General features: G+C 51.1%; 1 protein-coding gene across 2 annotated transcripts; it reads left to right on the top strand.

The window, feature by feature from the left end:
• Window positions 1–3,323: 3,323 nt before the first annotated feature.
• Window positions 3,324–12,847, top strand: VTCN1 (V-set domain containing T cell activation inhibitor 1). 2 transcript variants are annotated; one of them, XM_009979943.2, is made up of 5 exons: window positions 3,324–3,355; window positions 6,277–6,341; window positions 7,825–8,172; window positions 9,700–9,978; window positions 10,688–12,847. In XM_009979943.2, exons 1-5 carry the CDS (start codon window positions 3,324–3,326, stop codon window positions 10,807–10,809), a joined length of 846 nt encoding a protein of 281 aa, XP_009978245.2. In that variant the 3' UTR covers window positions 10,810–12,847. The 2 variants fall into 2 exon arrangements, with proteins under 2 accessions (XP_009978245.2, XP_086487689.1); XM_086631563.1 differs by having other exon boundaries at window positions 10,664–12,847.
• The last annotated feature ends 3 nt before the right edge of the window (window positions 12,848–12,850 follow it).

Raw genomic sequence — 12,850 nt, 5'->3', positions numbered from 1 at the left:
GGAAGAGGCCCTGTAGCCTGGAAGACTCCATGTAGAGTGCCTCTAGGGTCGGGTATCGTGCTAGGGTCTCTCTCCCTTCTCAGAGGGGGCAAACCACACTGGAAACATGGCTGCACTTCCAGCTCTGTGCATGAGTGCCCAGTTTGTCCCCAGGAGATCACAGGAGCAGTGCAGAAGCTGTGGCTCAGCATGGCAAGAGGTGAGTCACAAGGGTGCACTGACCATCTGGGGTGTCATGTCACGGCAGGCCCCAGCAGTGGCCCACAGGCAGCATAAGGGGATTTGCCGATGTCCAGCCAAGGGTGCCTCGTCACCTCCGTGTTCTGAGAGCCGAGGGCTTGTTCTGAGTGCTGCTGCTTCCAGTTTCCCTTCAAGGGTAGGCAAGGCCAAGGATAGTAGAGCTGAAAAGGCAGTGCCAGGCTCCCTTCTTCCAGCCTTCTGGGTGAGACCATTCGTGTTCCCATCTCCGGTGCTTCTCAAGCACCTCTTCACATCATTGTTACAGACGTGGGAGCACAAAGCTGGAAAAGTGTCCAATGTTTTTGATGAAATCCCAAGGATAGCTTTCATCTTGTCCAGCCTGCTGGCTGCCTTCATCTGTCTTGAGCGCTCCATCAAACTTGGCTGCTTGTCAGCTTGCCGCAGCTCCAACTTCTCCTGGTTCTTCTCCTTTGCTGATAGCTCCATCAGCTTTCCGGTGATGTTGAAATAAGGCATGGACTTCCTGTAAGTAAGGAAACTCTTCTGCTGCCAGATCCTGCTGCCACGTTTGGTCGGATTTCACCAGTAGATTCAAAAGTGGTAAGAGCTGGGCAGAGCATGTGGTCACGGATCCTTCATTTCTTTGCAAAATATTCTGAATACCTCTTGGTTTTTACAACATAAACATGTTGGGAGGCGTGGGCTGCAGCATGAGTGCTGCTTAGTCATTAATGTCACGTTGCCCTGGTGAGTGGGCCTTGCTCTAGTCCTGCTGGGGCTGCCTGTGCCTGAGAAACAGACTTGTTTTTCCAAAATGGAAGTAACCCAATAGTTGCCTCCACAGTGGGGTGTGCTGCGGCTACGACCTGGAGTTGACGGGTGCAGAAAGGGGACACCTTGCTTGCGCACTGCAGCCCTAAATCGGTGTCACCGAGGGCAACAAGATATTTCTTACTGCGCGTTTCTCGTTAGGCTGCTGTGGTCTCAAGCTGTTCTTAGCTTCCAGTAGTGCTCTACTAGTAAATTACAACAGGTTTAGTAAACAGTAGAATACTACAAAAGAGTCAGATTTCTTGTTTTCCGATTAAAAAGGGCTATTCCGTGCTACAGCAGAAGGGAAGTGAAAACCACATAAAGTCTGCTTTAAAAGTTTGAACTATTGCAACAACCAAAGAGTGATTCTCGGGTGAAATGTTTCCACTCCTCAGATTCATTCAGAGGCCAGAGGATGAAGGATGTGCTTTCAGGAACAGCCAAGGTTGGAGTGTTGGAAGTAGGTCTTGTTGGCACCTCTGCCACGGACCTTGCACGCGGCGCTCAGGTGGTTCCTCTCCCTGGAGAGTGACTGGCTTCGCAGTCGAGCGCTCGCGCTGACGCAGCGTACGAGCGGCTGAGTAAACCCAATGCCTCGTCACTCGTGAAAGCAGAAGGTCCCACCCTGGCTCCTCTGTCCTTGCTGCAGGCCATTTGGTCCTGGCCCACCACAAACATCGCTGGGCGTGATGCTCCTCTGACCACCTGGGGATCCAGTTCAACTCCCTAACCCGTCAGGAAACTGTTGACTTTCTAATCTTACTTTGTTTCCCAACAGGTGGCTAGTCTCAGCGGAGGTTTACATCTGTGCTCTCATCAGTGCAAGGTGGTGGGACGTGGGAGGAGGTTCAACACAAGCTGTGACATGTGACTTCATCCCGGCGTGAGGAGGCTGGAAGTGGCTCCTGGGTGCTAAATACCTTGGAATACAGTTTGCTGATTTTGGTGCCTGTGCAAGAGCCACGACCTATTCCCACCCTCTCTCTGCTGTCTAGAAAAATCTGTTCTGTGTCGTGCACCACATCTGGCTGTGTCCATCCCTTGTAGAGGTGAGCAGGGGTTTTGGGAGTTGAACTGTGGTCGAAAAGACTAAGCGCATGTTTCTGAAATCTTGCACGTGCACGGTTGGAGGGCTACTGTGACCCTCAGTGCATTGTGAGCCCTCCTGAACCCTTTCTCAGCCTTTGCAGCTGGTTTGGTCATCACTGGCCAGTATCGATTGGTCTCGATTTGAACGCTGGTTGTTGCAGAGAAAGTAATTTGGTTTTTCTTGGGTGTTGGACTGTTCCCAGTTACTCTGGGCATTCTCAGCTCTGCATGGGAAAGCTGTTCGCTCCCTCTAATCATCCAAACTTGCTGGAGATGGCTATGGACTGTCACAATTTCCATTTTCCCCGTCCTCCCTGGAACACAGATGACAGGATACAGAGGTTCCCCTTCAGGAAACAGAACACAGTGCTGCAAGCTGCCTTCCCTTTCCTGCTCTTGCGCAGTCTCCCTGCCCTTCTCAACTTCATGCCCAAGAGCTGCTTACCCTGCCCCCAGCCTCGAGTGGAACCGAGCACAGAGGGAAAGGCTTGGAGAATCTGTGCCAGTTGCCTTTACATGCTCTGGTGTCCACCACAACGGCAGGTCTGAGAGCAGCAGGAGCTGGCTGTGGGGAGTAGAAGTAGTTTGGTCTGGAGGAGTTCAGAGGAAGAAAATAGCAGTAGAAAAGAGGCCACTGCCAAACCTGTGTGGCTCTGACAGCACTGCTGAGCCTGGAGGAGCCTCTTAGCAGAGCACAGGGAGACGGGGGAAGACACACATTGTGAATGGGGCCGAGAAGGGGGCCTGCAGGTGGGACTTCTCTGCCCAGTGCCAACAGCATAATTGGAGAATTTAGCAAGGAGACCTGAACTGGTCCTGGGTATAACGCAACCCACCAGTGATGGGAGAGCTGTGGATCTGCATGCAACACTGCTGCACTCTGATCCAAGGATTAGCTGGCTACCAAACCATGAGATGTATTGTATTTTGGTTTAAATCATATGTGTTTCTTTAGTGGATGGTGTAGGAGGTCTCTCTTGTTGCTCCAGTGACTAACCAAGCCTCCCTGCTTTAGACTGGCCTGGTGGGGGGAGCTGAGATGCTCATTGCTTCCTCATTCCTGAGACTTTGCCACTCGGGCTCACCACTCCTTAGCTGAGTTCAGTTATTTAAGCAGGACAGCCCAGGAGAATATATCCTGTGAAGGACAGGGACTGTGCTGAACAGTGTGAGACCTTCGGGCACCTGGTGTTTGGCTTGTCTTCGTAGGTGCTGTGACCATGGCATCGCAAGGCCAGGTCATTTTCTGGAGGTATGGTATTATCTGTGTCTGCTTTGGGAGAGAGGAGGGAGGGAATTGCATTTTCTAGAATCCTCAGCTCTATGATTCTGCTGCCAGGAGCTTTCAAGACACCAGTTCTTTGTAGCTTGACTATACTGCACTCACCCAAGCTACTTAAATACCAGTACAGCTTCTTTTATACAGTCAGTAGGGCTGTGTAGCTGTCAGACACCCGTATACAGGTCATTGACTGCAGCCAGGTTGGGGACATGTCCTAGAAACTCTGCATGGCCGGAATATGCCACCTCAGGTTTGAGTGCTGTTGTAGGTCAGGGTATTGATGGCTCGAGACAGGCTCTGTGTTCCTGTTGTTGTAGGCTGTGGTGTCACTGGCTTGGGGGACACTCTGTGTTCCTCCTGCTGGCCCTCCGACAGTTGCTTACGTCTCCATCACATTGACGTGCTGTGGGAGAAAGGCAGAAGCTGTCCTACAGCAAATTTCCTTGCTGTGTGGGCCAGGAGTAAGAGCTGGGAAGACACGGAAGCTGGTTTGTGCCTCTCGTTTCAATGAGCCTCTTTCCTCTGAAGCTACTGACCAAGTCCTGATGAACTACAGTCAGAAAAAGAAGTATTGTGGGGAAGGCCATAAAAATATCTACTGGTTTGTTGAAAATGCCCCCCACCAGATTGCTAAATTAGTTGGCAAACTTGCTTCAGCCTCCCATGAACGTGGACCAGGCTTGCACCTAAACCTGACTGCTTGAACAGAGCCACCAACAAGCCGCACCTCTTCATCCCAGGTGTGGGTTTTTCCAGGCTGGACAGGGGCAGAGGCTCCAGTGAGGTGTGTGAGACATCCCTGCTTGCGTTTACTCTGCCAAAAAGATTTCATCTGTTATGAGGGGTGAATTTTCCAGGAAGCTTCAGAGGAGAAATGGGAGGTTTCTAGTGGTTTCAGGAAAAAAGAAAACAACTCAAAAAATAAAACTGAGAAAAGTTGAGCTCTGCAATCTGCTTATTGGAATGGAAAACCTTTCCTTTCGGGTTACCCCTGCCGTGCTATTTCTTTTCCACAGTAAGCTTTGATATAAAGGGGAAGGCAGGGGACTTTCAATCTCTTAATTTTCTGGGTTTTTTGATCCTTGCACCTCTAAGCCCCTTCCTGAGGGAAAGCTTACTCTGCCACAGATCAGGAGGATTAAGCCTCTGCCGCGTGTCACGGCACGGCTGCCAGCCTCTCTCTGTGCCCAGGCTGTGCTCGGCAGCGTTCCGGCTGCCCAGACCTGCAGGCAAAACGCCTCTTGGCTGATAGGGAACTGGACCACGGAAAAGAGAGTAGGATGGATGCACGGAACAGCATCCCGCAGGCTGCCAAAGCACTGCCGGGAGCCGAGGGCAGCGACCGGCACTCCGACCTGGGCAGCGCCAGCTGTCTGTGTTGGCCTGTTTCCGTGCCTCCGAAACATGGGAAGTACGAGGGGTGCTGATGCTCTTGGCTGCAACTGCCGGACTGGACTTGCGTAACCCAGCTACCATCAGCTTGCGGCCGGGTCGCCGCTTCCTCGTGTTCACCCTGGGCTGTGGATCGGCTCGATAAACACGGGGGGCACGCAGGCAAATGTTTTTAAGGCCCCTGTGATTCTTGGATCTTGCAGTTTCTGCGGAGGAAACTCCAAGGGGACCGATTTCCCCTTATCCCTAGTAAAGTTGTTGAAGTGGGTAGTGGCATCCACGTATGCAAGATTGTAGCAAACATCCCACTGTAGCAAACAAGCCACTTTTCCATCAGCCCTGCTGCTGCCCTGAACCAGGGGTGGGGGCACCTCTGGGTACAAAGCTAGGAAGGCTTTGCAGCTCTGGGGGCAGGCGGTGCCGGCAGGGCACAGAAGTGTTGGTGCTGGCCTGTTGGTGCTGGTTTGTGTTTGTCTGTGAGCGAGCTGAGGACAGTTTTGCCTGGCACGGTGCTAGATAAGAGGTGGTGTTTAGGCCAGAGGGTCCTTTTGAGGAGCAGGGTTAAGTGTGATGGCACCTGAAGCCTTCAGGGATCGCACAGGAGGGTGTCCTGGCTGCTTGTCCCCTGTCATACCCCCTCCAGCACTTACTGATGCAGGCAGCGTCCTGCAGCTCCCAGCTATTTCTCCCCTGCCCGCTCTGGAGAAGGAGGATTATCATTTAGAGGCGTGAGGGTGAGTCACAGCCGCTGTGAGACAGTGTGGCTGCCACTTGCTCCAGGCACGTGTGCTGTGGGCCTCAGTCTGTGCTTCCCAGGCATGAGAGCTGCGGCTGATCATGGCAACTGTGGCTGTTTATTGCAACTGTCTTGCTCTGGGATCAGAAGTTGGTGGAGCTCCTCAAGAAGGTAGATGTTATTCAGTGGACGCAAGAGGCTCGGTATCCGCCCTGGGATAGGAAAGCACAGGGTCGTCCCATGATGAACCTGGCCGAGACCCCAAGTGACACATGAGAAGTCTCCACTGGGAGCTGTCGTGCTGCAGGATCCATGTGAGCTGAGAAACGAAGTCCCCATCCCACAGGTCCCCAGGGGAGGTGGTGGCTGGCAATGGGTCCCCAGCTGCCCAGCGCCTGTGGCTGGAGGATATCCATCGCATTCCTCCCCGACAGGGTCAGCTGTGACCACGGCTGTGGGTCACTGGCAGGGGTCAAGCAGAGAATCCTCTGCCAGGACCTGCTGCTTCTTCCCGCAGGCAAAGCCTGGGTCTCCTGTCCTGCCGCCGTACGGTTCCCCCACCTCTGACAATGAGCGCTCACCCGAGCGTTTGTCACGACTGCGGTCATGCACTTCACCAGCCCACCTTGCCCTAGGTCTGCATCTTACCCACCACACCTTGACCTCCTTCCTGCCAGCGGCTCCACGACACCCGCCGTGGGTGTAGGGTGTGGGAGGGGGTGGGCTGTGCGGTAATGTCGCTCTTTCTCTTTTCCCCAAATAGCATGACTACAGTCATCACCGTCCTGGCTGTGGTGATCGCCCTGGTCATCGGGTTTGGTGTCTCAGGTATGTGGCTGCTCGGGTTACCTGCTGGTAGCAGCGGGGCGATGAACTTCTGCCCTGCCGCTGCTCCGTGTCCGCATCCTGTGCGTGGGCCGGGGTGTGATGTGGTGCGGCAGTGCTGCCTGCCACCTTTGGGGGAAGGCTCTCTGTAACACTCGTGTGTCAGATGGCTGAACTGACTGCACAGGCACCTTCAGTCCTGGCCTTTCCCAGCCAGGTATCACTCCGTGGTGTTACACCACAAGGAGCTGTGCTCTCCTTGGAGCCCATGAGCTCTCGCCAGTTTTAAATAAGGCAGAGATTGACATACACACGTGTGCTTGGGGTGCGTTAGAAGACACCAGCACTCAGTGCTGAGCGAGGAAGTCTGTGCTGGCTCTTAATTTCCTCCAAACCTTGTCAGCGGGCCGGCCCTGGGCAGCAGCGGTGGTTGTGCGCGCATGAGCCCCGGTGCTGCGGGCAGCTCCATTTTGCCCCAGGAAGCGAGTTCCTGAATTATGCTTTCACAGCAGAAATTAAGGTGTTTGTTTTTTAGTTATCTGGCACATTAGTGTCTGAAATGTTCAGCTCCATCCGTTGCTCTGTGTTGCTGTGGCTGAGGCAAGGGGCTGATAAGTGTAGCAGAGCCTGTGCCACTGGAGATCTAGTGCTGTGCTAGCTGAAATTTCCTTGGGCTTGGAGACCTAAACCTACACGTCCAGAAAGTCCTGAATGTACTGTGCTCCTTCTCCCAGACAGGAGGAGTCGATGGTATTTATTGCGAAGTCACGCAGCATCTGCCAGGATGGGGCACGTTCCTCTGCTCCCTCAGAGATGACAAAAATGTGTTGCTTCGGTGTTGGCTGAAACGCACCCTCCTTGGGGCATGATGAGTAAGGACACGTAGGGAAGGGCTGCACGGGAAAGAGGACTCTGGGAAGGATTTAATTCTCAAGCTTGCTGGTTAGGATTTGACTTGAGAAGCGATCTGCGTCCCCAGGGAAGGGAAATGCTGACTTTTCTTAAACGAAAGAAAATGGTTTGGAAAGAAAACTGCACTAAGCGTGAAAGAGCAGCTTCTTATTTCTCTGCCAAGGTTACGCCTTACAGTCATATTTATATTGCATAAAGGGAGGTTCTGACTAAGAAAAGACACAAAAATCATGCTCTTCTGGCAGCTGCAAAGAGAAAAATCCCTGATATAGATAAGTAAGCAAGAAAAGACAGTGTTAATTCTTCTCAAACAGATACGAGAAGCGACTTTGAAGCAGACTGCCCGCTACAGAGATACTCCTCTGCTTTGTCTTGGTATATAAGCCATGGGAGTTGACCTCTGTTAGCAGCACTGGTAGGTGCTACTGGTGCCCTTGTGTGTGCCGGTGGCCATTCAGCCTCAGGGCTGGTGCACGCCAGCCGGCCGGGGCTGCTGTCCCTCTGCATTGCGGTCCGACCCTTCTTGGTGCTCACTGCTTCGCCCTTCTCACGCCGCCTGGCTTTCCCCTTGCAGGAAAACGCTCCATCGGTGTGGCGGCGCTGACGTCTCCTGGGAACATCGGTCAGCACGGCATCCTGGGCTGTACTTTCGAGCCCGACATCCAGATGGGCAGCATAGTGATCCGTTGGGCCAAGGTGGGAGTAGCTGGGCTGGTGCACGAGTTTAAAGGCGGGAAGGACTACCTGCAAGAGCAAGATGCGTCGTTTCGGGGCCGCACGGCAGTGTTCGCAGACCAGGTGATCGGTGGCAATGCTTCCCTGGAGCTGAGGGATGTGCAGCTTTCTGATGCTGGAACCTACCGGTGCTCCGTCACCACGGCCAGAGGGAGTGGAGCGGCAGTGCTGCAGTACAGGACGGGAGGTGAGGGATACGAGGAAGAAAATCCTGCTACAAACCTGCTTAAGTGGTTAACGTGGCTCGGTCGGACCTACCCGTGGTTATGCCAGTGCTAGAGGCTGTGGGAGAGGCACCCACTCCTCCGGCAGCCACCGTAGAGCCCTGCACCCCTGAGTAGGACTGGGGTATTTTTGGCTTTTCCAGAGGTGTTTATAGCCTTACCCACTCTCTCCACATCCTTGTTCCAGAAGAGATGATTGTTTTAATGCACTCAGTTGTCTTTTTTCTTCTATCATCTACCACGTGTAGTGTACCAGCTGCTTAACTGACTACAAAGAGCCCCTAAGAATGGGAGTAGCTAATTGATCTCATAAAGATGCAGTTTTTGTACCTACTAAAGATAAAATTATAGCTTTTTCTCTCTAGGTTAAGATATATCTCCATACACAAGTGCTGCATAGTAAAAATTCTAACCCAAATTCTGCCCTGTTGCTATGTGAAGCACCTTCCCAAGCAGTGACAAAAAAAAAAAAAGGGTGCTGAGCTCCTTATCTTGCAGTGGCAAGGATGGAAGAACTGCGTGGCACTATAGTAGGTAACAGCAAGGCCAGGGGACTTTGGCTCACATCTGAGGCGTACTTACGTCCCATGGGGATTCAGTCTCCAAACCCTCCTTCAAACCTTGTGAATCTGCCTGCTTTTGTGCTGCTTGATTCGATGTTTTAAGTAATCCACACAGAAAAGGCATGTGAAATGCTGTGTTATGTTTTATTTCAGTAGAAACTGATAAACTCTGCTCTCCTAAAAAGTGAATAGACAGAGATACGGGTTTTTTTAGGAGAGCAAAACTCATAAAGTTTTATTTGAGATGGCCTTGGCTTTAAAACACAGCTGAGTTTGCAATGGGCTTTAAACATTTTGTTTAATCCAGGGATGTTGGCATAAATGCTGCAGCTCAGGCCATGCCTTAGTCTGCCCTCAGCCCCAGCAGGTGCAAACAGAGCTTCCCTTGGCTGCCGCCCCGTTTAGTGTGAGAGTCACATCACGAAGCACTAGGCGTTGGTCAGGCTTCCCTCTCAGCCTGCGGAGAGGGTGAGTTGTCTTCCCCTTCCCCCAGCCTCTGAGAACAGCAAGCAGTTCTGGCGAGCTTCTCCCTGCCATGTCCTGAGCCCAGTCTCCTCCGGGAGCCAGGATGTCCAGGAGCTCTTGGGAAAGGCTTAGTTTACAAGCCTGGGACCCAGCTCGTAACTGTTAAGCAGAATTACTTAAAGATGTTAAAGCTGTGCCGTGACCTCAGCAGATCTTGTCAAACTGGACTGCCTTGTCCTAGGAGTCTTTAGATCTCCTGTAGTCACCCCCTGTAGCCCAGTGTGACAGACCTCTGTCTGAGCCTCCCTGTTTGGTCTGGCGACATGCGGTGCTGCGATGCTGAGCAGCAAGTACCCCAGGCACACCTGGGACCGTGGCTGGCAGATGTGGTTGGGCACTTCACGCCCAGTTCCCTGACATTTGCCTTTTTCTGACTCTCTCTCCCCTTTTTCCCTCCCAAAGCCTTCAGCACCCCCAAGGTCCATGTGGAAAGCAGCAGCAGCGGGGACACGTTGCAGTGCGAAGCACCGCGCTGGTTCCCTCGACCCACCGTGCGCTGGACAGCCTACAGTGACGCTGGGGAGGACCTGCCTCACGCTGCCGACACCAGCTACCAGCTGAACGCCGAAAACATCACTCTGAAAGTGGTTTCTTCTCTGCACAACATTACTGCTAACGCCACCTACACCTGCGTGATTGAAAACAGCATTGCCAAGGCTACAGGCAACGTCAAAGTGACAGGTGGGGTTTAGCACCCGCCAGAGACCACAGGCACGGGGCAGAAGGGAGTTTAAACAATGCACCTGTGTGCAGGGGGGGGTTCCTGCTGCACCGCCTGCCCTGGGTCAGTGAACAGGTTCAGTCAAGGAAAGGACAGAAATGCATGGTTAACCCAAGCCTCTCTCTGTCCCTGGGATGAAGGAAAGGGTCTGTGTTTGGTCCTGCTATTACAGATGTTTCTCGTGGCAGCAATTTTTCCCTTGGCACAGGGACAGAACCGCCAGGGAATGGGAAGTAGGGAAGGACACATTTCAAAAGAATGTATTCCATGAATGTTAACCAAAACCAAACCAACCAACAAATCACCCCAACTTTTGACACTTTCTTTAGCCAGTTCAGCTTAGATCCCTTTTGTATACCAAACCAGCAGGCCCCTTTAGCCGTTACCAATGACAATCTCCCTGACTCCAGCCCACTCCCTTTGTTTAAAATGGCACCTTACTGACAGGAAAGCAAACTTTCCAGAAAGCCTGGATATCTTCTGTTCTACATGAGAAGTGTCATAGCTCTTCTACAGCAAGGGTTTCATTACAGTGGGTTTTCAGCACAAGAGGCAGGGTCTATCTTTATTGACATTCAGAAAAATGGGTGGGAATAAATACACACGCTTATTTGGCCTTCTCTGCTGTGTTCCTCATTCTGTTAGCCTCTCACTATCCTTCTGCTACAGATTTCAGCATTACAAGGAGGACCGACTTGCAGCTGGTGAACCCGAATGCGGAGTCAGTGTCCTCCTCCCTTCCAGCCTGTCACTGGATGCTTCTGCTTCCCCTGTATCTGCTGTCGATATAGAGCTGCTATAAAACAATCAGAAACATTGCTGGACATGGAGGTAAGCTTGGAAAGGCAAACTCATAAGTATATAAGCTTGGTATTAGTATATGTAGACTCTCTTTCTGAGTTTTGTTACAGCAGCAGACTTATCTCAAGGATGGCAGAATGGGAGGGCATGTCTTTCCCCTGTCCCCATCCTTTCCTCATCCCCAGCTTTAGGTGGGACGCATGGCTTGTGCCTCCCTCCTGGCTTCTCCCATCACTTTCTGCAACTTTAGAAATTCTTCTCTTAGGTCACTGATTGTCATCTCTTACTTGTCCCCTCATTCTCTTTTCCTTCCCTCCTCAACCTTCTCTCTGCCCGAAAAGATAAGACATCTTGCTTCCTGCTCTGAGCACCTTCAGAACCTCGGCAACAGTTCATGGCTGCAAGGCAGCTTGGACTTCTTTCTCTCCCTCCCCATGAGGCCTGCTACAATACAAGCCTTGCTTGCTCCTGCTTTACTGAAGACAACTCCACTGCACAGTGCAGTATCTTCAGTAAATAATAGCTACTAGGGATACCTTGAACAGGGCTAGAGGGAGCTGCCAGCCTGAGCAAACCCACCTACACGTGGAATAAGGGGGGCTGTAGCCAGTCGAAGCACCGGACAACTGCCTTTGGCCATCAGCTTTGCCTTCGGGTGGTAAGCTCTGGAGGTGAACTGGTGATGAGTGAAGAGCTACAAAAAATCAGCTAAAAGGAACATCTCTGTCTTTCTACACAGAGCAGTTACTACAGATACCCTGATGGCAGGACATGCTTCATGCCTTCCTCCCTCTTGAAGAGCTCCTGTCAGTTCCAGAGCGTGCAGTAGCACAAGCATGAAACCAGCTGACTTCTCTCTTGTATTATTATTTCTTACCCATGCCCACAACAGGATCCTTTGTTTAGCTTCAGAAAGAGAGCAAGGAACGCAATAAGGGGAGTTACATAAATAAAGGAGAAACTCTGATCACAGGAATGAGATATGTTCTCTTGTCTGAAGTAACCCAGCGACCAGAATTCTGATCATAGGTAGAAGCTGAGACAAACAGGAAAAGGGTTTCCTGCAATACATCTGAGAACCGGTCAGAGTACTAAAAGCAAGGAAATCTTAATTCCCTTCAGACAGATTTGATTAATCAGTCTCATGTCTTGTGGTTCTCTAAATGTACTGATAGAACTGTAAATAATAGAGCCAGTTAATCTACTCAGTCTTCTCAGAAGACTATAATCAAACTCCTGAAAAAGATGTTATGAATGGCAAACCACTGATGGATTAGGGAACGGCCAACAGGCTTGGAATAAGTGTTAGGTCTTCAAGCTGGCAAAGGCAAACAGTGTACCCATAGCTCTGTCTCCCTGAGGACTGAGGACTGCATTTCTAATACGAAATGAGAGGAATGGGCGAGTAGTAACTGTGGCAGCAGACGGAAGACTAACAAACATAGTGAGGAAAAGAGGGAGACTAGTAAGACTTTCTACTGGAAAGTTCAAATTAAGAAGTAAACAGAGTTATTAAGCATATAGATATAGAAACAAATTTGCCTTTTTTTGCTTTTAAATAAGTCTCTGTTATCTGGCACTTCCTATCATTTCTGTAGCACTGTCTGTTACTACGCTATTCATATTACACGACTACTTTCAGTCGCACTTTTCAATCAGATTTTGATCTCTTTTATCTTACAGTCAACATTTTCCTCAGACTGAGATAGTTTATTTTGGTTTTGTTTTGTTTTCTTTGAGGAGGGTGGGGGTGAGCTTTAGCAAAATCTTTACCATTTTGCAGAAAGCACCTGCAGAAAAAAAGACCGTCACAGCAAAACTTGTCGCCAAAACAGCTTAGAGCAAAGGTCTGCACCTCTTTTAGGATGGACTCGCAGAACTTTGTCAAACGATAGCATCTGCCAGGTCTTGTGCCGCTCATGCTTTGGTCTTAGAAGCAGCCAGAAGGTCTTGAGAGCAAAGATATTGAGCATGTGTAAAGTAAACCCAGCACCTGAAGTTGAACATAAAGCTCGAAGTGAGGAGGAAGGG

This window comes from Tauraco erythrolophus, chromosome 1 (assembly GCF_009769465.1).
Source record: "Tauraco erythrolophus isolate bTauEry1 chromosome 1, bTauEry1.pri, whole genome shotgun sequence".
Classification (NCBI taxonomy): domain Eukaryota; kingdom Metazoa; phylum Chordata; class Aves; order Musophagiformes; family Musophagidae; genus Tauraco; species Tauraco erythrolophus.
This window is presented reverse-complemented; position numbering and strand designations above follow the sequence as displayed.

Coding starts and splice junctions, on each gene's coding strand:
- VTCN1 (XM_086631563.1), top strand. CDS start 3,324: ATGGCATCGCAAGGCCAGGTCATTTTCTGGAG. Junction 6,342..7,824: donor CATCGGGTTTGGTGTCTCAG/GTATGTGGCTGC, acceptor TTCCCCTTGCAG/GAAAACGCTCCATCGGTGTG. Junction 8,173..9,699: donor GCTGCAGTACAGGACGGGAG/GTGAGGGATACG, acceptor TCCCTCCCAAAG/CCTTCAGCACCCCCAAGGTC.